Here is a 23,415-nt window from a genome sequence, read left to right as displayed (position 1 = left end):
CAGAGATCGAGATCTCGGCTACTTTTAAATTATTCTAATGAACTGGATGACGTGTCACTATCATCAAGGTTTATAACAAGTGGTTCAAGATGGGTTTCTATTACATTGTCCAGCCGCCACATTTCCTTTTCTACTTTTTCTTGAACATGTAAAACGCAGTTCTGCCATGTTTGTGGTGTCATTAATGAAATTGAATTATGAAATATATTCTTGGCATCTGAAAATTTGAAAGTGGTGTTCTTTCCTGCGACATCATTTTTAATATTTCCCCAGATGAGTTCTATGGGGTTTAACTCACAGTGATACGGAGGAAGCCTCAGTACCACTTTATTCTGTGATTTTGCCATTTCATTAATTACGTACTTATCATAAGAATGTTATGCTTTTTTATGATCGAAAGAAGCTGTATTTTAACCATATGTTCATCGAAATTTATATTTTTGGAACGGAGCCAATTCTGGATATCGCTTTTTTTAGATAAATTGGTTGGAATTTTCTCTATTTTACGTGAATGCCAACTTAAAGGTTTAAACTCGCGAAGATACTTTTTAAAATGGCCCTTTATTAACTTTTACAACTATACTGCACTGCTTTATTGATTGAAAAATAACTGTATTTAATTACAATACTATTTCTTTTATATAAAAATTAAATGCTGACAAAACTGTTGATTGAGTTTGCTGACCTCCGGGGTTACTGCATCGTAATTTCTCCATCCCCTTGGGAAGTTTTGCGAGGGATGAACAAAACTGAAGGTATGGATTTTGGATGTATCTTCTTCTTCAGTTGTCTTCTTTTTTCATATCTCTCGTAATTTGTAAACCAAAATATTGATAAGGGCTGTTGCCAGGATATATATTGGTGGTGTCCATAGATGGTAATGATCCATTGTTTTTAAAGACACGGGTTGGAGTCTTTCTTCTTCCGTTGAGAGTTTATGTAGTTCATCTAACTGGATTCTATCTAATTTAGAGGCTTTACTGTTGGATTTTCCCCTTGAAGATTAATTTTTATTTTTGGCAGGGTTAACGGTTCTTCTTTTGTTGCTTTGGAGTTGATGTAAACTTCATTGTTGGTTCTGAGCTCACATCCTGGGGGTAGTTCTATTAGAAATGTTCCTCTGAGTACTTCAATTTTGGAAGTAGAACAGTGGGTGGAGATTTTAGTAGCTTTTGAGAAAACAGCAATATAGTGAGCTTCCGATACTTTTTGGATAATTGTTGTGCTAATTGTGATCTTCACATTTTGACATTGGGCGGCATCATTGGATAGTTTTAGGATTTGATTGATGCAGTCGTCAGTTTCTGTATTTTCTTTGGTTCACTCTTTCTGCATGGTAGGTCCATGCATTGAAAAAGTTCTGAGTTAGAAGCTAAATATGGTCCACGTGGAATAATTATTGTGTTATTTATGGTTGGAAGTGAATATAGATGAAAATATGTGAATACTTTGGAATAAAGAATGGGAAAATGTAAGATAAAGATTAGAGAGTGGTTAGAGTAGTAACCATCTACTTCTACTATCTCGTAATATCTCATCAGGTCTTCTTCTTCGAAGTATGGTAGCTGAGAAGCTGGATGATGTTCTAGCATTTTCTGGATGGTCCAGCTTATTTCGTCTGGTTTTATAAGTCCATTATGAAGAATTTTGCTTTTTGCGAATGTGATTGCTGTCTGTAGGTCATCTAATATTTGTATAATGGTTTGTAAGGCTAAATTCATCTGGTCTAAAACGTTTCGAACTTGCATGTAATGATTGAAATCAAAGACGAATTGGTTTAAGTCTGTTCGGATTTTGTTGGTTTCTGCGGCTATTATCTCTTGATTGTGGGTAAGTAGTGTCACTGTCTCGTTATAGTTGTTCATTATTTTCTTATTAAGGCTTAATTGGTTATTAATGTTGTTAATAATATTTTGTTGATTGAGTTCAAGTGACTGAATTGTTGCATTGTATCTTTCTGCGTCTTCTTGATCTAAGTTTCCTGAGATGGATTTTATAATATTTCCTAATCCATTGATAAGACCTCTTTTATTTCTGGTTGCTGGATAAACTGAGTCGAGTTTCTCTTGGGCTGTTTTAAGAAGATACTGCAATGTTTTGTCGAAGTTCTGTAGACTGTCGAAGTACGGCTGACTTAGTCCATTTTCTATAGCTGTAGTTGTAGTTTGATATTGATATGCCAATGTTTCGATTTCCTGTGCTATTGGTTCCAATTGGAAATAGTGGATGAAATCATGGGTGCTGGTTTGGATTCTGGCTTCTCCAAGCTTAACTGGGTGGATCCCTGGATTGTCTCGAAGGTCCTGGATTTTCACTTCTTGGGCTGTTACTGAGATACATCTGTAAAGTATTTTTGCGGTTAGTTTTTATTGGTGGTTGATGTTTAATATTTTTCTTAAGCACCGTAGTATCTTGGGTATCAACAGTAACAGAATTGTTGTTTTGGACTATTTTAGGTGAAAATCTGGGGAGCAGTTTGTTTCGTTTTACTGTTTTTCGAGTGTATATTTTCGTGCTGGGTTTATATGTTATCGGCGAGTGTCGTTTTTCGTTTATCTTTTCAATGTTTTTCTGTTTGCTCTCTTGCAATTTCTTATTTATTTCTTTATACATCTCTTTTGTTTTCAATCTGTGCTCCTGTGTGTAATTATTTATCAGTGTTATATTAATGTCAATATCGAATGGATCTTGAGCATCTATGTGACCATTAAGGACGTTGATGGGCTTCTGTTAGAATTGTTGTATGCCATAATGGCGTATAGCATCTGGTCTCTTATGTTAAGTGTTTTGTTTTTTTCTTTTAATATTCGAAGATGCTTGATGATTGTGGAGTGAAAGCGTTCGATCATTCCATTGGATTGCGGGTTATCAGGTGTTGTGTAGTGGATTAAGATCTTGTGAGTGTCCACGAATTCTTGAACAAGTCCATTTTTAAATTCAGTTCCACTATCAGAAATTATCATATGTGGTAGTCCATGGTGGGTAATGAATAGCAGGAATGCGTTTAAGATGTTAATCGCGTTTGATCCTTCTGTTGGGTAAGCTTGACCGTATTTTGAAAATGCGTCGATGATGGTAAGGAATTTTTGTCCTGCTGCTTGAAATGTGTCTATGTGAACAATTTCCAGTGGTTTCATTGGTGTTGGAGTTAACATAAACTTCGGTTTTTCTGGATTTCTGTCGTATTTGTTTGTTTGACAAGTGTCGCAGAGATTAATATAATCTTCTATATCCTTTTTCAACGTTGGCCAGTAATAATGTTTTCTGATTTGAATTTCTGTTTCATTAATTCCTCTATGATTTGTCTTTCCTTGGTGATAGTCTTGTACGATGGTTTTCTGTCTTTCTGGACTGCTTACATCTTCTAGTAAATTGTTACATTTTACAAGATCAAATGCAGAATTCTTGAATGTTTCTCGAAGTATGTTGCAGACAGACTGGTAGAGTTCATCAATTTCGAATAGGATGGCATATTTTTTTTGTATTGACGTAGTTCTTGAAGAAATTAAAAATATCGTTTTTCAGGTCGTTTTTTATCTAGTTAAATGTGCATTCTTTTCTTTGTTAGGAAGCACTGTTCTGTTATAGGTTTTGCAGGATTGTAATTTACCAATTTGAATATGATTTGGTTGTTGTAACAGTTCAATGGTCTTTCGCTGATTGGAATTCCGAGTATTGGGTTTTCCTCTGTAGAGGAAATGAATGTAGAGAATGTTGGGTACCATCTGTGTTGTTGTCTTGTTGGTATAGCGATTTTGTTGGCTGACTGTCAATCTTTTGGTTTTCTTCTTGTAGAATATAGTCTATTACTTTCATTTCTTCTGCAGTTAGGCCGGATGTTTGTTTTTCTTTGATAATTTCGTCTAAGTTAACCATAGGATCTTCTTCATCTGGATCGCATACTGAGTTTGGATGGTTGATCATAGATATGTTGTCAGCTTCTTTTCTGGATAATAGACTGATTATTTCTTCTACGTGTTCGTCAATGGTACTTACTTCTTCAGTGTGGATTTCGACACGGGATAATGCATCAGCATTCGCATTGGATTTTCCTTTTTTGTATATAACTTCATAATCGAATTCTTCGAGTTTTAGTCTCCATCTAACAGGTTTCGAGTTCGGATCTTTTAAAGAGAATAGCCATTGAAGTGGTCGGTGATCGAAGAGAATTTTAAACTTCCTTCCAGATAAATAAGGTCGAAAATATTTAGTAGCCCATACGATTGTAAGCATTTCCTTTTCGATGGTAAAATATTTAAGCTCGGTCTCGTTCAGTGTTCTTGATGCATATGCAATGGGTTTGTCTTGTCCTACAGGACCCTGTGACAGGATAACACCTATAGCAAAGTTGCTTGCATCTGTGGTGAGATTGAAAGGCTTCGAAAAATCCGGATATTGTAGAAGTGGTTCGTTGGTTAACAGGTTTTTGCAGATTTTGATACAGTTTAGGAATTGTTCTGCGTGTTCTATCTTGGCATCTTTGTTTAAACATGAGGTGAGCGGTTTTGTTATTTTTGCGAAATCCTTAATGAACTTTCTGTAATATCCAAGTAGTCCTAGAAATCCTCTAATCTGCTTGGTAGTATTTGGTATGGGATAGTCTATGATGGCTTTAATTTTGCTTGGATTTGGTTTTATTCCTTCAGGAGTTACGAAATGGCCCAAGAATTCAACTTCTTTTTTTAAAAATTCGCATTTGTCTATCTGTATCTTGAACCTAGTTTCTCGTAGTCTTTCAAAGATTTTCTTAAGGTTGACCATGTGTTCCTAAAGTGAGGTTGAGTATACGATTATGTCATCCATGTATACTAAGCAGATTTCTCCTATGAGTCCTTTAACCACATTGTCCATTATTCTCTGGAATGTAGAGGGTGCATTCTTTAAACCAAAAGGCATTCTATGGTATTCATAATGGCCATTTTCCATGTTAAATGCTGTTTTCTGTATATCTTCCCCTGCCATTTTTATTTGGTGAAATCCACTGGCTAGATCGAGGGTGGAAAAGTATTGATAGCGTGCGAGTTTATCAAGGATGTCCGTGATATTTGGAATTGGATACCTATCGTCTATAGTCTTCTCATTTATCTTTCTGTAATCGACTACGATTCTCCATTTAATTTTTCCAGAGGCGTCTGGTTTTTTTGGTACGACCCAAATTGGAGATGACCAGGGTGATTGACTTGGTCTGATGATGCCTTGGTCCAGCATTGATGTGATCTGTTTTTGAACCTCTTCTCGATGTACGTGTGGATATCGATATGATTTTGTGAAAACTGGGACTTCATCCGTTGTTCGTATGTGGTGTTTTATTTGATTTGTAAATGTTAAAGTATCATCAGGATTATGGAATATATCTGCAAATTTTCTGCATAAACGTCTGATGTGCATCTCTTCTTCTGGATTTAGATGATCTGTTCTGATGAGAGGATCGCTATCTATTATTGTTTCTGTTTCCATTGGAATGATGTCCGAGGTATACAGGTATACATGAAGATCTATTGGATTGCTTCTAACAGGATCCGTGAGTGCTACTTGAATAGGTTCATCAGTATTGTTGATCATTTCGGTCCAGGCTAGATGATTGCAGGCTTCACTGAGAGTTTCTCTTAGAGTTGCCCCTTGTATTTCTTGTTTTGGAAGTATGGTGCCTTTTGTTTGTTTTACTGGAAGTCGTACTTGTGTGATTGTTCTGGGTTCCAATTGAATTGTATAAAATTGTGTTTTGTTGGTTTCATAATAAAAGATAGGGAGAACTGAGTGTGCTGTAGTTAGTTTGGATGCTTGGAAATTAAGATGTGCTTGTAGAAGTTTTAAGTTATCGACGCCGATAAGACCATCAAATGTTTTAGAGATTCTTTCCATCAAAGATTGGAATTTCAGCACAATATTCCTGTGAATGGTTTTGAAATATTGAACTGACTACAAACGGTTCATGTTTGATAAAATTTTTATAAAATTTGGATGCAATTTCGGGGTTAAGAAATGATTTGGTTGCCCCTGTATCAAGAAGAAGTTTAAGGGGGGGATTTTTAATTTCGATATAAGGAAATTCTTTTTTATCTGAATAAGAATTGAGTTCGATTACGTTTCTTCGTTTTCCTCTTGGAGTTTTGGGAAGTTTTTAAGAAATTTACATCTTCTTCTTCGTATTGGGCATTTTGGTAATCTTCTACGTGGTAGTCATCTGAATATGCGTCCTGATTTGGATAGTAGTATGTCTGTTCTCCATAGTAAGCATCGGTATCGTTTTCGTCTTGTTGTTCAATATTGAACAGCTCCTCTACGGTGAACTTTGGGGTGTGTGGTTGCGGTTGCTGCGGCCTAAAGTTTCTGAAGCTTGAACCTCTGTTATGTCCCGTTTGGCGTGTACTTATAGACATCGGTGTTGGTTTGTACTGCTGTGGTGGTCTGCTTGCCCATGGGTTGTCTTGGAGGTTGTGTGTTTGCCATGAATTGTTGCCTTGGTTGTTGGAATCGAGCGGGTTGTATTGGCCATCTTTTGGTAAATGTTGGTCGGGACGGTGCTGGATTACTTCCGAAAAATGGTTGATGTAACTGTGGCCTGGGCATGGGTTGTTGCCATTGTGGGTTGTTGCCATTGTGGTGGTGTTGTGAACTGCGGCTGTCCCTGGGGTTGTATGTGGGTAGAATTCTTATTTGGCAATGAAAAATTGGTTGTTTTCTGCAAATATTTAATAGTTTTCTTCTTGGATGAATTGAAGAGCGAAAGCAAGATTTGTAGGCCTCATTGATCGTATGGTTGATCCCATCGGTTCTCGTAATCCTGCTAAGAACGTAGTTATGGCCTGTTGTTGAAAGAATTCTTTTTTGCTCCTCTGTACATCTGCATTGTCGGTATGTAATTCGATGTGATTCGAAATATTGTGTTTAAAAATGACATTACTTTCTCGTGAAATTGTTGAAGAGTTTCCTTGGGTCCTTGCCTTAAGTTTACCATGTCTCTTGTAAGTAAATTTTCATTACGTTGATCGGCAAAGTTTTGAATTAGTATGGTCTTTATTGTGGGCCAATCTTTACACCCATATACGGAAATGATTTCTCGAGCTCTTCCTTTAATTTTATTCATTACACCTCGAGTTATCATGTGATTTTGGAAGTTATCGGGATTATTGTGATCCCAGAAATGATTAAGAAGCCTTGTAGTAACTTCAATGAAGTTGTGAAGTTCATTAGGGTTACCATCGTAATCAGGCACGATGGAAAGATCTTTATTGACGTCGAAAACTAGAGCGGGAGCGGGTGCCACGGCCATAGTATTTAATTGACTAGCGGGAGTAATAATTATAGATGGTATATCTAAGCTATTTAAAGTATTATTTAAAGAACTAACGTTGGTTTTTAAACTAAATTGAGAAGCTGAGTTATTTTGCGAAATAGAAGCAGCACCAGGTTCGATAATCGATTCACTAATAGTTGAAAGAGAATTACTAATTCTAAGAGATGAAGCTTGTGAAGCAATCAAATTATGATTAGAAAAAAGATTAAATTTGCTTACAAATAAATGATGATGCTTGGGTGCATTTCTTTTCGAAGGAACTGGTTTCTTTTCTTCTTTCGCTTTCTTTTTATCGTCTTTCGTCATATAAATTGATTTCTACACTTTAACACTGGATTTTCGTTGACTTCTGGGGTTGAACGGCCGTAGTTTTCCCTGGAAGTTAGTTGGTTCGTAGCGGGTAAACGTTTAAGAACGACGAGGATCTTCTGTAGACTCTCCCACTATCTTACTGCACTGTTCCACTTAAAGGTTTAAACTAGCGAAGGTACTTTTTAAAAAGACCCTTTATTAACTTTTACAACTATACTGCACTGCTTTATTGATTGAAAAATAACTGTATTTAATTACAATACTATTTCTTTTATATAAAAATTAAATGCTGACAAAACTGTTGATTGGGTTTGCTGACCTCCGGGGTTACGGCACCGTAATTGGCATGATGCGTTGTCGAGAACAATGATCGATTTGTCGTCTAATATGGGTAAGACATTGAAAAACCAATTTTCAAAAGATTGACCTGTCATCTCTTCATGGTAATCACCAGACTTATTCGACTCCCAGAGTGCATTTGGAACAAACCCATCATTGCTACCAATGTGACAAATAATGAGTCTTTTACCTTTCCTAAAAATTTATAGTAATTATTCAACGAGCATGTAATGATGGCTATTACTTACGATGATAAAGTTTGCGATAGGAGCCGAAGGCAATTGTCGTAATTCATCAGAGTGAGTAGTAGCTATTAAATGCAAGTAGAATACTATATACTTTTTCGACGAACTTTTTTTTATTTTAATAAGTAAAAAAATATAATTATCAACTACTCGAGATTAAAATTATAATTTACAAAAATAAATGTTGATACCAACGGTACGCGGCTAAATAATTAGTTACCTACTATTAGTAAATGCTGTCGTATGTATTGTAAAAATAACAAGAAATAGTAAATTCAAGTTCTATTCGTTTCCGAAAAATTATTGTCAAATGATAATTGTCAAAAATCCATAGTAAACAAAGTATAGGTAAACGTAAAAAATATACTGACGCATTGTTACTATACTCCCTTTTAAGTCCTTTTACTTTTCAGTATCGGGAATATAAAACTTTGATATAAATTACAATGATTGTTGTATTAAATAAACGATTTTAAGTAATTTTATTTAAAGTTTATATATTATTATAATAATACTAATATATTAAAAGAGACATGCACCACTTGAACCTAACTTCAATCCGTGAGTAATGACCGGTAATGACCCATGAGTAATGAATTATTACTCACGGGATAAGTAGTTAATGGGTGTTATTATCTATCCAAAACTAGTGAATAATAAGCATGTTATTAAAGGGTCGTAGAAAAAATTATTTAAGTTTTGAAATTTAGAATATGTAGAATGTAATAAATTACCCGAAGGATTTTTTAATCCCGTTGTTAATCCATCCAAAAAAGCTCGTCTTGATGTTTTTACTGTAGTGTCTATCCATATTTTAGACTTTGTATGGCCAGCGTTCAACCATGTCTCATCCAGATAATTTATTTTCCGCTTCTCCTCTCTATAAGCTCTTATCTTTTGAAGATATTCTCTTCGCCACATCACAATGTCGTCTCTATCTAGTAAAAGAGCGTTTTTTCCCCTACGTTTATATTGAAAATTAAGTTTTTTCAATATTCGGTAAAATGGGGTTTTCGAAAAATTTTGCAAATCAGGGTCATCGTTCACCTTCTTTAAAACCTTATCAACGGTGGGCATTTCGTTGCTCATAAAAAAATTATGAACCAGTCTTCTAATGGCGTTTTTGTCAAAATCATCAATTTTGTCAAACTTCTTTTTCCAGGTCAGAGATACTTTTGGTCCAGCGAATTGATGATTCGTTTTGTATTCCTTAATCACCGTAAACACACTTCTATCACAAACTCCCAACTTTATTGGCCACTTTTTTCACAATATCTTGAACCACTAACCCGGGATTTTCTTGTCTTTCACATTTAAAATGATTTTTTTAACTTCAATGTTAAGAGGGCTTCTTTTACTTTGTTTTCGAGGAGGACTCCATGTACTTTCAACCAATCCATCAGCAGAATCAGTGGATGACATTTTTGGTTTCAATATCTGTTATTGAAATACGTGGTTACTGTTACAGTAATCAAAATCACGTATAGATAGGGTCGTTATAAAAATATATACTTAAATAGTTTTAAATCGCACAACAAATAATTGCTAATTCAACATTACCAGCATAAATAGAATTTATTGTCCTTTAACCATCAAGATGACTAAAAATTTACTCACAAATCGATTCAAATTACAAAATTTCAATACAGAAATATAATACCTACTTAAATCGTGTCCGAACCTGTATGGGTTCCGACGACGTCGGCAGTAACGAAATAAAGATGGAAATTTCGGTTAGTTTTTAAAGATTCTTGAAGAACTGTTACTTGCATGTATGCATAAAATATTCATTAATTTTATAAATCGGATATTTTTTCACTTACTATGTATTCAGTGATAACAATAATTTATTTACTATGCAATAAACACTAATAGTTGAGAAAAGAAAAAAATGAGCAAAGTGTCATAATTATACTGTTACTTATCGGAACGAGTAGACTCATTTGGAATATCTTTAACAGTTATCTGTTAAATTTATCTTTGTTTACACGCCCTGCATCGCTTATAGAATTACACTTTAGGAGTGTAGACCGGTGACCGTAACGCCGAAGCGCCTTGCGTGCGTTCCTACAAACCCGACACCTCGAACGACGGCTCTCCACCTCTTCATTCTTTCCCATTAGTCGCCTCTTACGACAAGTAGGGATAAATTGCCATGGCTGTATTCTTATCTCCGCGAGCCGGACGGAGCCAGCATTTGTACAGTCAGAAGGAAACTCAAGGCAGCCAACCTTACATCAGAAAGGGCAGCTACGGGTACCAAGCTAACTGCAGCCCAGAAGTAAAGGCGATTAGAATTTGCTTGCGAACAGTTGGATTGAGACGACTATCAATGGAGTAGGGTATTATTCTTCGCGAAAGTAGGATCTGCTACATGGCAACGACAAGAGACGTCGAGTATATAGAAGGCCAGGAGAGCGACTTGCTCAATGTTATATACGAGAAATTCTGTCACATGTAGGCGGTTTTTGTATGTTTTGTGCAGGCATTTCCATGGATGGGAAAACCCAGTTAGTTTTCGTGCCTGAGATCGGTGTACCTACAATAAATTGGTCTGCGTTGAGATTGGACATAAATCCAATAGAGCATGTTTGAGATGAGCTTAAACGAAGGGCCCGGGGCAGAAATCATGCACCAAGGAGCATACTGAAATTGAGAACTGCGCTTAATGATTAATGGGAAGCATTGCATCAAGAATTCATTAGAAAAGTCATCCGATCCATGCAAAATTGATTAGAAAGTGTAATTAGGAGTAGGAGTGGTAATATAAAATACTGAAAAATAAAGAAATTCATTTTGTAATTGATAATTTCTCTGTTCATAACGTCTTTATTGCGTTAGTTCCAATGATGAATATGTAGGAAACTCTGTTCGTATTACATATTATTTTTATAATGCGTCTTTCAAATAATATGATAGCAGTTTTTGAAAGATCAATAATAAAGTTATTGTTTGCACATTAAATCTTTTTGTTTTCATACTTTTTACATTGAAACAGAAGATGTTATCTCAAATATATTGTCCATCGTTATAACGTTCTTGTAAAAGCTCTAAAATCCCTGAGAATATCTAAATATATGCTTACAATATGTATTTACTAAATATTTCAATCAACTACAGGCGCTTATGTGTATAATTTTAACCCAAATTACATTCGTTATGAGGGATAACGAATCCTAGTATTTAGTGCAGATGAATTCAGAGCAAGATAGAAATTTTTGAACGGGTTCAGAATTGAATGGCTTATATAGAAAAAAATTGTCATTTAATACCAATTATTTTAAATCGGCAAGTTAGGGATCTTAAGAGTTTTATTTTATTCATTGCTTATGCGTATGCGTGTATTTGTGTATAATATATATTACCTTCTTTAAATTTCATCAATTCTCTTCTTCAATTACCCTCACAGTACAACCAAATGTTTAGAAACTTATAGACCTATTGTGCATAAATATATATGTTTTTTAAATTCACATGTTTTTTTTTTGTTAGGTTAACTTAAATCTTTGTAATTATATTTCATAATGGAATCATCCCGTAAATACATAGGCAAACTTCGTCGTAACATAATCTAGTTATGATGAAATTATAACAAAAGTACTAATTGTCCGTTTGACAATTGTCAAGTGATACTTGACAAATTTGTCCACTTGCGTAGAAAATTAAGTGAGAACGCATTCGGAGGAAAAGAGATATAGAATGCGCTTGGTCTCTTCGCCTCGTTGGTACACTCCATACTACAAGTTTACAGAGAGTGACCTTCTTTATTAATGGAACTTCTATGATATGTCTATATTGTATGTTATTTTGACGTTTCAATTTTTCCTTCGGAAATTTTTCTCAAAATACAAAATATTTTGTTTTTGTTACTTGGTAAAAAAATTCTTCCAATAATTATATTTTATTTGACTCATTAATATTGACCACTCAGTCATGTTGAAGCGGCAGTTTTTTGAACACTTCTATAAATGTCTCCTTCTGTAATTTTATAAGAGGAATTTTGGAGAGATGAAAGCTTTACATTTGCGTTACAGTAAACTGTATAAGAATAAAAGAACAGTAGTTAATCTTATACCTGGAACATACCGACGATCTTCGGCATTTTAGCATTTTAGTAAGTCATAAATATTTTAATCTGTAGTTTATTTCTTTACAGTAGAATAATACCAGCCCCGTTGGGATGGCTGTCAACATCCGGTATTTAGGTACTAAACTGTATAACTTTATTAACTTTCCCGAATATTTTATTTTGGTAAGGAGATTTTGTAGAAATATATCGTATAAAATATATCTCAAATAGTGACTGAGTTGTCAATATGAATAAGTCAGATAAATCAAATCTATTGTAATACGATATTTCTTCAACACACAGTAACTTTAAACATAGGTAAAATAAAAAAAACTTTGTCGCAGACTACCTTGTACTTCGAAGAGCCAAGAAATAATAAGGACGAATTGTGCTGTGGTCGAATGCGCATCGTGGGTGGAGCCTAATTTCAAATCGGCCAAGTATCACGTTTTTGACAAGCAATAACTATATTTAAAAATAGTAATGCAAAAAAATTTAAAACTCCAATATCACTTGTTTGTGCGTTTTTAAGTTAGATGTGGAAAACAAATTATATACCTACAATCCATCTAATTTACTTACCGTTGCACGTCATTAGCATTGACAGAGATCGAGGTTGACATAGTTGCCAAAGTATTAAAAAATCGTGAATCGATTTTAAATCAAATAGGTCACATAATTATTGCAAAAGTGGATTATACAACAAAACAAATTAATATTTAATGTAAATAAATAGAAACAGAGTTAAAAAATAATCTTGTTAAAAACAATTTGAGCAGCTTGTATGCGTCGTATAAAGATGTAAAATGGACAACTTAAGCAAAAACAACACTTTTTCATTACTTATTTATACCTCTTTACAACGACTATTCTTACGTGACATTTTTGAAATAAAACACACTAATTTTGTTCTAAAAAGAACAGATTTTATTAAATAGGTAAAAATATAAAACAAGAGGTATTCACTTTAACATTCAAAATAATAAAGTACAAAAACTGTCAACACCGCAACTGTCAAATAAGTGTAACTAATTTATCCCAAAATATCAGTTTCGTTCGATTACATCTACAGTGTGTTCCGAACAAATGTTCATCATAAAAACGCTTTATAATGCATTTATACAAATTAAATGAAACATATTATTGTGTATTTATTTAAGTTAACATTAATAGAAATCTTTAGATATTATTTCTACGCATATATAATAAAATATGTCTAGTGGCTGTAATGCCAGTGTACTCCGCAAAGTGGTTCTAAAAGAGAACACACCTACCGCCTAAATATTTCGTGTTGGTATCATGTGACCTCACGGGCTATGACGCGGATGACGTGCAACGGTAAGTAAATTAGATAAGGTATACCTGTTAAACTGTTTGTTCGGGCTGTTAGGCAGATTCTCGAAAGTTCTCGACGTTTCGCCAACACTAGGGGTTAGCATCTTCTGGAGATGTTACTGCTTCGCTTGTAAGCTGGAACTGACGCCGCGTTGTACTGCGGAGACCATATTTATATTTTCTACTCGCTTCCCCTCCACTGGTTTCCGCGTGACGGGGCATGTCGTCGTTTGTAGTAGCTTCTCTTTTTTCGTGTTTTACGGGAAGGGTTTTTGTGGATTTTAATATTGGTATCCATGTTTTGTTGATTTTTAGTCCTTCTTCTATCCGATTAAAATTATTTATGTGCTTATATATCTCCAGCGCTTCTCGATACAACCGTGGGTAGTACTGTGATGTTTTATCCAGCATCTGCGTTTCTTCAAACAGTATCCGTTATAAAATCTTCGTCCATACCAGCGGATATAAAGCCAAGAATATGCAACGGCGAAGCAGTCCCACCACGCTTGTATGGCTTACCGAAAATACACAAAGACGATGTACCCCTACGCCTTATTGTGAGCTCCATAGGATCTTCATCTTACAGCCTTGCTAAACATCTGGCCGATATTTTACAACCACATATAGGAAAACAACCACATTTGGAATGGTATATGTGGGAACCACGAAAAAAAACACAAACACAAGGATAAACGAACATAAAAGCCATTGTCGTTTAGGAAATATCGACACATCTGCCGTTGCCGAACACGCTTTGTATCGGAAAGCGGTGGAGATATATAAGCACTCAAATAATTTTAATCGGGTAGAAGAAGCACTAAAAATCAACAAAACATGGATACCAATATTAAAATCCACAAAAACCCTTCCCGTAAAACACAAAAAAGGGAAGTTACTACAAACGACGACACGCCCCCTCACGGGAAACCAGTGGAGGGGAAGCGAGTAGAAAATATAAATATGATCTCCGCAGTACAATGCGAGACTACAGTAAACCTAGCGCGGTACATTTGCTGTGATTGGTGGGTGGGCGTGTCTTAATTTAAAATTTGGCGGGTTTAATGTGTATTGAACTGAAAATGGGTTATTGGTAGGAAGAGGATAATATTCGTATTTTAGGATAAAGCAGACTTATTACAGTTATATTTGAAATGTCTTTAATTTTCCTACACTAAAAATAACAAGGTACATTTGCTGTGATTACTGATTGGTCGTTATCAACATATGATTTGTGAGGTTATGTGTCTTATATTGGCTTGGCGGTTGTATTTAACACCAAGCGAACATAAAATTTTTTTCTGTTTGGCGCCGGTTTTATTCCAACTCCAACCTTACATAAATAATTTCAATTTAAAACTTTTTCATTTAAATTGTTTTAATAATCTGTTCGTTAGAACACCATATTTAATTATCCAAGTCTTTGTTTTACCAAGAAATTATGGATTCCTGTACTCCATCTACTTCAACAAGCTCTGAAATTCTCTCAGGGGCCTGCCACCTTTGTAGCAAAACATTTAAAAATGTAAAATTACGAAATCGTCATATCAAAAGAATTCATAACATAGATGTATCCAAGAAAAAAAATGAATCATATAGTTTGTCCGTTATGTGAGCAAGAAACTAATTGTGAAACTCATGAGAAGTTACGAAAACATCTCAATGACCACCACCAGGTGAGTAATGAACTAACAACTTTTGAATTTTCTAGTAAACAAGAATATGAGACATGGAAAGATATGCAGAAAATTGAGACAAGTTATACAATGAGTAGAGTGACTAAGAGAAATGATTATAAGATATTATACTATGAGTGTAAAAGAAGTAATATCAACGGTAGGTGCAATACTTTGTTACTTGTAATAATTTAAGCTCATACTTGTCTATCTTTAGGATATAAGCCCAACTATAAAATTAGGACAGAGAAATCTGGTGGATCAATTAAAATTAAAGGAGTGTGCCCTTCCAGGCTGCTCTGTACACTGAGAGATCAAGGCCAAGTTTCTATCAGTTATTGGAAAACACATTCTGGACATAAAGAAGAATTAAGAACCATGCGTCCCTCAAAAGCACAAGAAAAAACGATTGTAGAGAAGTTAAGGTCTGGGGTGTCACCCAGCAGAATTTTAGATGATTCAAGAAAATTGGAAACACCAAAACTAGAAAGACTTGCCCTATTAACAAGTCAAGACATCACAAATTTGTCCAGAAAGTATAATATACACAAAAGACGGGATCAAAGTGATATGGGAGCAACAGCCTTAAAGGTTCAGGAATGGAATGCTAACAACAAGAATTATGCTTTCTTATTCAAGAAAGAAGGTAAACACCAAAAAAATTTAATATCTACATTTATAATAATAAATCTTGTGTGGCTCATGTAACATTCCTTTTTATACAAGCAATAAACATTTTTAAATAATATAACTGCTAAGTTTGTAGTTACTGGCCTTTTACGTAGCTAATTTTATTGTGGAGGTGGTGATAGTTTATCGGTCAAATTTACTGCTTTGTAGCCTTTGCGTCCCTCATGTAATAAATTTCACTTGTCAAAATCAACAACTTTCACCCCTTAACTAACTATAGAGTTTTAAGTTACCTTCTTTTTATCATCATCATTGATACAACTTTTTTTGGTTCTTGGTCTATTTAAGAATACCTCCTGATTCTGTTCTGTATTTTATAGTATGTTCATTTATGTATATTTGATTTTTAAAAGTGCCATGTAATGTTTTATTTGTTCCTTATATATACTCTTCAGTCTTCCTCTTGTTTTATGTCCAGCTGACATTTATTTTTGAAGGTATTTCATCTTCCATCCTTTCCACATGTCCCTTCTACTGAAGCTGTCCTATTTGTATGAATGATGATATCCAAGTCCTGGTATACAATTATCTTTTACTTATTTATATGTGTGATTTAAGAGTTTTTCCTTGAGTCATTGCTTGGATTAAATACCCTCCATTTAGGTTATCATATTCACTTTTAACATCTATGATAAAATTGTGTTTGTTGTTATTGCATTTAATTGTTTTGAGAATTTACTGTAGAAAAAAATATCTGATCCATTATTGATTTTTGCTGTCAGAAATCACATTGTACTTGCCTAAAACTTTTTCTGCATATGATCTCATAAATTATGTTAGACAGTATCTTGCATGCTGTGTTCAGCAGCATGATTCTGTGGTAGTTTCTGTATTCCAACTAATCTCTCCTTTTTTTTAATGGTACAGTATTTCATTTATCAGGTAATTGTTAGTTTTTCAATAATATGTGGTTTGCTTTCAGTATCATCAAATGATATTTAGTCTGATCATGCTGCTTTATTACGTTTTAGTTTATCTATTGCTGTTCAAATCTTAGCCATTGTTGGGAGATTTTTCTCTTTTATCTAATTGGTCAAATGTAATTTATATGGTTTACATATCTGCTTTCTTCACTTTTTTCCTTATAATGTTCTGTCCATCTTTTTATTTAGTGTTGTTTTGTGAATGTAATGCTTGTAATCTCAATACATCATGGTCCTAAGTTTAAATTTTGTTCTGCATTTGCTTATTTTCATGTAGGACTTTTTTGCCACTGCTCTTTTACTTAGATTTTGTAACTCCTTTTTTTGTGCACTTGTTTCTCTTCCTTTTATAGCTGTTTGTCTTCTGCTTTTACTTACCTGGTCCTATGTCACTGCTGCTTTATATGCTCCGTTTTTTTCTTTCAGTTATTTTTCTTCAAACCATTCACTTCTTTGTTTTTCCTCCATGCCTAATACTTTTTGAATGCATATTTTATGGTTTTTTTTACTGGATTGCTTTTTCTCATTTATGTTTTCATGACTTGCTTTATTTTATAGTCTGTTGTTGAAGATTCTTTTGTTTTGTCTTCATAAGGTTCAGAATCTACATTTGTCCTCAGATCTATCATATTATGGGCTCAGTACTATAACTAGGTAACTCCAATTATGAGACTTTTAAATTATCTACTTTAAAATGTAATTTATATTGTAATTGACAGAGTAAGCTTAAAAAATAGAAGTAATGATTATCAAAATATTCAAAAAAAATTCAGTCTCTTAACATTTATCTCGAATTATATCTAAACTATAAATTTTAAGTAAATTATAATTTTGGTCGTTTACTTTTATTAAGAGAACAACATGAAATACTCAAAAAAGAAGATTTTGTTTTAGGATTTATGAATTCTGTAATGGAAGATAAATTACGAACATTCTCTAGCATAATTTGTATGGATGGAACACATGGCACTAATAAAAGAGGGATGGACTTAACAATAGTTCTCATTAAGGATGACAAAAATGCGGGTTTTCCAGTTGCATTCTTATTATCAAACAGACTGGACCAACTAGTCCAAGAAGTTTTTTTAGGTATGTATTATGAGTACCTAGTGACAATTTATGACTGGTAAGAATAATTTTCAAAAACCTTTAGGAGCCCTCAAGAATAAGATGCAGACAGAAATTCAGGCAGACCATTTCATGAGTGATGACGATCCTAAATATTATAATGCATGGGTGAAGATAATGGGAAATCGACCAAGGAGGCTGTTATGCACCTGGCATGTTGTAAGGAGTTGGATCATTCAAGGGAAGAGGAAAATACAGGATCCTAATTTGAAGAAAGAAATGAAAAATCAAATGAAGAGAATTATTACCGAAACTAATGAAGCTCGATTTATAGACTTATGCAATATATATTTACGAAAATTACAAGAAGCAAATAAGCTTGATTTTTTAAATTATCTGGCAGGGTAAATAAATATATGAAATCATACATTTTAAGTCACCCTTCAGTATATTTTTTGTAGGTATTATTTTCAGAATAAAGAGAGGATCAAAATGTGGGCCCACTGTTATAGAAGAAATTCAGGAATCAACACCAATATGGCGATCGAATCATTCAACAACTTATTAAAAACGAACCATCTAAGAAGAAATGCAGCAGTGAGAATTGAAAAATTATTGGACACAATCGAAGATTTAGTAGATATCAAAATGTGGAAGAGAATTATAGACATGGAAAGACCAAATGCCAACAACTATCAAGACAGGGATTATAGTGAAAGCGCACAAAATAGCAGAAATGATGAAAGAAAAAGTGGAAGTTAAGAAGAATGTGAAGGTGTACGGGCAATTTCAGGTAAAATCCTTTAGGGATCCTAATAAATTATATAATGTAAGTATAAGACAACTGTGTGAAAATGAGTGTAAGACATTGTTTTGTAGAGTGTGTAAAATTTGTATTCATCGATACCAGTGTGATTGTGCTGAATATGTGGTGAGAAATACCATGTGTAAGCATGTGCACTTGGTAAGAATGTATGAGGAGCGTGTGGGTACTAACTCTGTTTTAGATGATGCTGCAAGGTGTTTGGGAGAAAATTCAATTATCAAATCAAGTCATGAGGAGGAAATTAATGAATTTATCACAAAGAAGCTGGAACAGAGAAATGTGATCCAGGAAAACACCATCCAACAACGTCTTCAAGACATAAAACACTTGAAAAATGTAATGGACAGCTTAGTTGACTTAGATGATGAAAGTTATACACAATTAAAAGAAAAAATTATGACAGATGTTGAAGAAGCAAAGTGTAAGGCGAAGGAAAAATTTCAGGAAGCCACTAAGGATATTACAAAGAAGCGAAAAATGGAAAAGCAGCAATATTTCCCTTCCAATAAAAAAAGAAACTGATTAAATATTAAATTTGAACAATTCTTGTAGCTCACATGTATTTTTTGTTTTTGTATCTGTATTGAATTTTTATTATAGCTTTATAGGCTTATTTACAAGAAAGTTAATTTAACATTATATGTTTACTTGATTAGTAATAGTAAAATTTCATAAAATATATGTATGCATGCTTAAGTTAGGTCTGAATTTTAAATCATGTTAAGTAATGATGTTATTTGTAGACTTTTATATTAGAGTTGTATTTTGAAATCAGGATATACTGGGTCCTAGGCGGGGTTTAGAGGGATTTTACCTTCGCCATTGCACCAATAAGCCCCCCCCCTCGAAGAATAAATTTTAAACACAATTTAGTTCAACTTTCTAGAAATAAAAGTAGATAAAAGTCAATTTGGATATATATATATATATATATATATATATATATATATATATATATATATATATATATATATATATATATATATATATATATATATATATATATATATATATATATATATATATATATATATATATATTATTGTGATATTTAAAGTCTTGGTGCGCCAAGCAATAATTAGCTAATTAATTTTTTGATTAATTAAAATTATTTAAATGATATGATTATGACTCTATCACAATTTTTAATTCTTTTATCTCAGGGTTAAATTCGTGCTTCAATATCTATGATATTACATGTGAAAGGTAAGGTCCAAAGAATACCGGAATAATAAAAAACACATATGATCTAACACTATATATTGAAATAAAAATAATGAAATAATTCACACTCAAAAGTTTTCAATAAACAAATCTCATATACTGATTCTCAAAATTTTGTTCTACGTACGTGAACAAACAAAATTAATGGTACAAACAATATTAATTGAAATCTCAAAATCCCAAACTATTCTAACTCTCCTAATCAAAATATTTATATCCTTTCTAAATTAAGTGTAAAAATTGTGTTATCAATAAAAGAAAAAAACTGCAGAAAACAAAAATATCTCTCTCTGATGATGAGTGGTCCAAATCCTTGTTCCTTGTAGACTATATTATCTCCTCTCAACCGCTCCCTATGTAATCAGCAATCTTACAATAGATTGTTGCAAGTATATCGTCCTTAATGATCTCCTTCAAAAGCACAAATCATTCAAATTATGATAGCCTTTCTCCTCTCGATAAACTGAATCTCTCGTTGGCCCGAGTGAAAAATGACTCTTGGAATATCTTCTCTTTACGATAAACTGAATCTCTCGTTGGCCTGAACAGTGACTCTTGGAATATAAGTAGAAAAATATGACTTACAATATTTTGCTGCTTCAGCTTCTGTCAGATACACTAACTCCACAAAAACTCACTAACATTCAACACTACTGCTTGCTACTTCTCGGGAACCGCCAGAGAACAATCACTGTTCGTCTTACAGACTTGGAAAACCAACTGATTATCTTTTCTCTCCCCTAAATCTAGCTAAACTTTCATTCCTACATACCTATCCCACCTTTTTCAATCTCCGCCAATCAAAACTCGTCACAATTCCCCCATTTTTTCATTTCGATAACAAACAAATTTTTACCTATAATTATAAAATTTCCTAAAACTTATTTACAAATAATATTTTTCTATAATTCTTAAAAACTAACAAAAACCTCTTTCTAAAATCTCTTCTATTGTCTTTAATCACTGCATTAATGTATTTGGAAAACCCGGTTCAATTGTCTTTGGATTTCACTTAAAATTATGCGGGTCACTCAAGTATAACAAAGAAATAATTTATGCATAGCTTACATTTTGTTTAGTACAGGTAATCCAAGAATTTAATAACTTTCCTTCTTCGAAATGTTTGTTGGTTATTATCCTACTTATCTGAATTATTTTAATGTTTTTTTAACTTTGAAATATTTTAATCAACCCAATATTTTTCTCGATTTTACATATCATAACAAATCCCCGCCATTTGATCTGCCGAAAAGTCTTTGTTAAATTTTAAAAATGACAAAAGTTTTCTAGGATCAAATTATTTCACTATGTTATTAAAATCTACTTATGATACTGATAAATGTCGTGAATGTTAAAATACCCCGTATATTGCCTGTCTTTATACGGGATTGGATATATTTTCGTTTTAAATTTTTCCAAGTATTTTCCCTTAAAAGAAAATTCATAATTTTTAGCCACTCGGTTTACTTCATTAACAAAATCTCCATGGTTTCCTAAAATCTTCTCTATTTTCTTTCCCATGTTTTCTCCACAATTTATTTTTCTTTCATCCTCCTTTTGTTCACTTGTGTTCACTGTCCATAATACTTCTTCACAAAATTCTGGATTCTCGTCCATCAGTGCCATTTTTTCTTCTGTTTTCTTTTTATCCTCTAATTCCCTTTGGTATTCCGAGCACCATGTTTCTATTCATTTCATTTCTCTGATGATACCTTCTTTTTCTTCCTGCTTCCATTCTGTTTTATCGTCGGTTGCCAACAATTCTTCTGTACCTTCTATTTCCTGTTTTTCTCTGGTCTCCATCTTATTTTCCTGCTTTCTTTTCGAACTCTTCTTCTTTTTCTTCCTTCTCTTTTTCTCTTCTGTTAGATCTTGTTCTTGTACTTTCGGTTTATCCTCTACAGTCATATCGATTTCTTTGCGTTTTTCCTGTGCATTGATCCTTCCAGAATTTGTTTTCCTATCTGTTTACTTTTCTTCTCCTGTGTTGTCTGGTTCTGCTCTGATTTCTAGTTTATTTTCCGAAAAATTTATGGTGATATCTTTTTTCCTCAATTCATCAATTCCCGCTATCATATCATGATTTAAATCTTCAATCACCACACATTTCATAATATGGAATTTGTTTCCCACTCTTATCTGTACTCCCAAACCTTCGTTTACTGTCGTCAAATTTTTATTGTTTGCACCCACTAAATCAACCCTAGGAATCTTATACACAAATCTGTCCAAATTTAATTCTTTTACTAGTTTTTTTATTGATTAGCGATATCTCCGAGCCAGAATCAATCACAATTTTAATCGCTTTATGTTTTATAAATGCATCTAAAAATATTAGATTAGAATTAGAAATTTGTCTTTCGTTTCCTATTGCTACATGATTCATCTCCCTTCTATTTTGTTGTTGGAAGCTCTGGTTATTTCTATCGTCCCTTTGTTCGTTAGTATTCCTATTCGGAGGATTTTGTGCATCTCTATTCCTGTTGTGATTTTCATTTGTTCTATTTTGTGTATCATTCCGGTTATCGTAATTTTGTTGTCTATTGTAATTATTGTAATTTCTCGGCCTATATTCGTTTGTTGATCTGGGATGTCGGTTTCTCTGGTCATAATTTGATGAATACCTTCTTTCCGGTCCATTATATTGGTCATGTTGTCTTCTATTTCTCATTTCTTTTCTTTTCGCTTCTTTTAATTGAAGGAATTGGCACAAATTATCAATATCTTGATAGTTTCTCAAAATCACGTGATCTTCCAACGTTTCCTCAAAATGTCTGCTGATCATTTCTACCAGCTGTTCGGTAGAATATTTGTATTCTAGATATTTTGAATTGTTATATATCTGCAAAGCATATCTTTCTTCAGATATTCCCATTTTTTCGTGATATTTTCCATTCTGTAGCTCTTGGTTGATTTCTCTCTGTTTATTTTTCCCCCAGAAATAGTTGAGAAATTTATTTTCAAAATCTGTCGAATTTTCAAACTCATCTTCCTTGCTTTCATACCATAACGCTGCTCCTTCTTTCAAATGGTTTCTAATTGTTTCTTTGCAATCGTCAAAATATCTAATATGTTGTAATTTGGTTTTCAAATTTTTAACAAACGGTACTGGGTGTGTTTTCCGAATATCCCCGCCAAATTGTATTTTCGCCTCGCTTGTTCCATGGATGATAACTTCTTTTCTCTCTACTCCTCTTAGTTCAATTTCTGCCATTTGTTTTTCATTTTGCTTTAATCTTCTTTCTACTTCTTTCCTGTCTTCTTGTAGCGCCATTTCAAATTTTTCTTCTAACTGTTCTAATTCCTTTTTCTGGACAGTCTTAATATCTTTCATTTTAGTTTCTATTTCTTCTCTTTGCATCTCTAGTTTACTCTCTGTTTCTTCTCTGATTTTTTCTAAACAGACTTTTACAT

General features: G+C 33.4%; 2 protein-coding genes across 9 annotated transcripts in view; one reads left to right on the top strand and one right to left on the bottom strand.

The window, feature by feature from the left end:
* The window catches only part of LOC140441375 (uncharacterized), a 209,791-nt gene that overhangs the window by 61,676 nt on the left and 124,700 nt on the right, over nucleotides 1-23,415 (bottom strand). The window lies entirely within an intron of this gene.
* LOC140440648 (uncharacterized) lies at nucleotides 14,908-19,569 on the top strand. The gene is made up of 3 exons (XM_072531017.1): nucleotides 14,908-15,430; nucleotides 15,488-15,916; nucleotides 18,959-19,569. The coding sequence occupies exons 1-3, from the start codon at nucleotides 15,163-15,165 to the stop codon at nucleotides 19,297-19,299; spliced, it is 1,038 nt and encodes a 345-aa protein (XP_072387118.1). The 5' UTR covers nucleotides 14,908-15,162; the 3' UTR covers nucleotides 19,300-19,569.

This window comes from Diabrotica undecimpunctata, chromosome 5 (genome assembly GCF_040954645.1).
Source record: "Diabrotica undecimpunctata isolate CICGRU chromosome 5, icDiaUnde3, whole genome shotgun sequence".
Lineage (NCBI taxonomy): Eukaryota > Metazoa > Arthropoda > Insecta > Coleoptera > Chrysomelidae > Diabrotica > Diabrotica undecimpunctata.
Note: the sequence above shows the minus strand (reverse complement) of the source record. Positions and strands in the feature narration are given on the sequence as shown.

What these genes read in the sequence shown, in the direction of transcription:
- LOC140440648 (XM_072531017.1), top strand. Translation starts at nt 15,163, where the DNA reads ATGTATCCAAGAAAAAAAATGAATCATATAGTTTGTCCGTTATGTGAG. An exon ending in TAAAAGAAGTAATATCAACG is followed by an intron (nt 15,431 to 15,487) that starts GTAGGTGCAATA and finishes GTCTATCTTTAG; the next exon opens with GATATAAGCCCAACTATAAA. An exon ending in TTTCTTATTCAAGAAAGAAG is followed by an intron (nt 15,917 to 18,958) that starts GTAAACACCAAA and finishes ACTCTGTTTTAG; the next exon opens with ATGATGCTGCAAGGTGTTTG.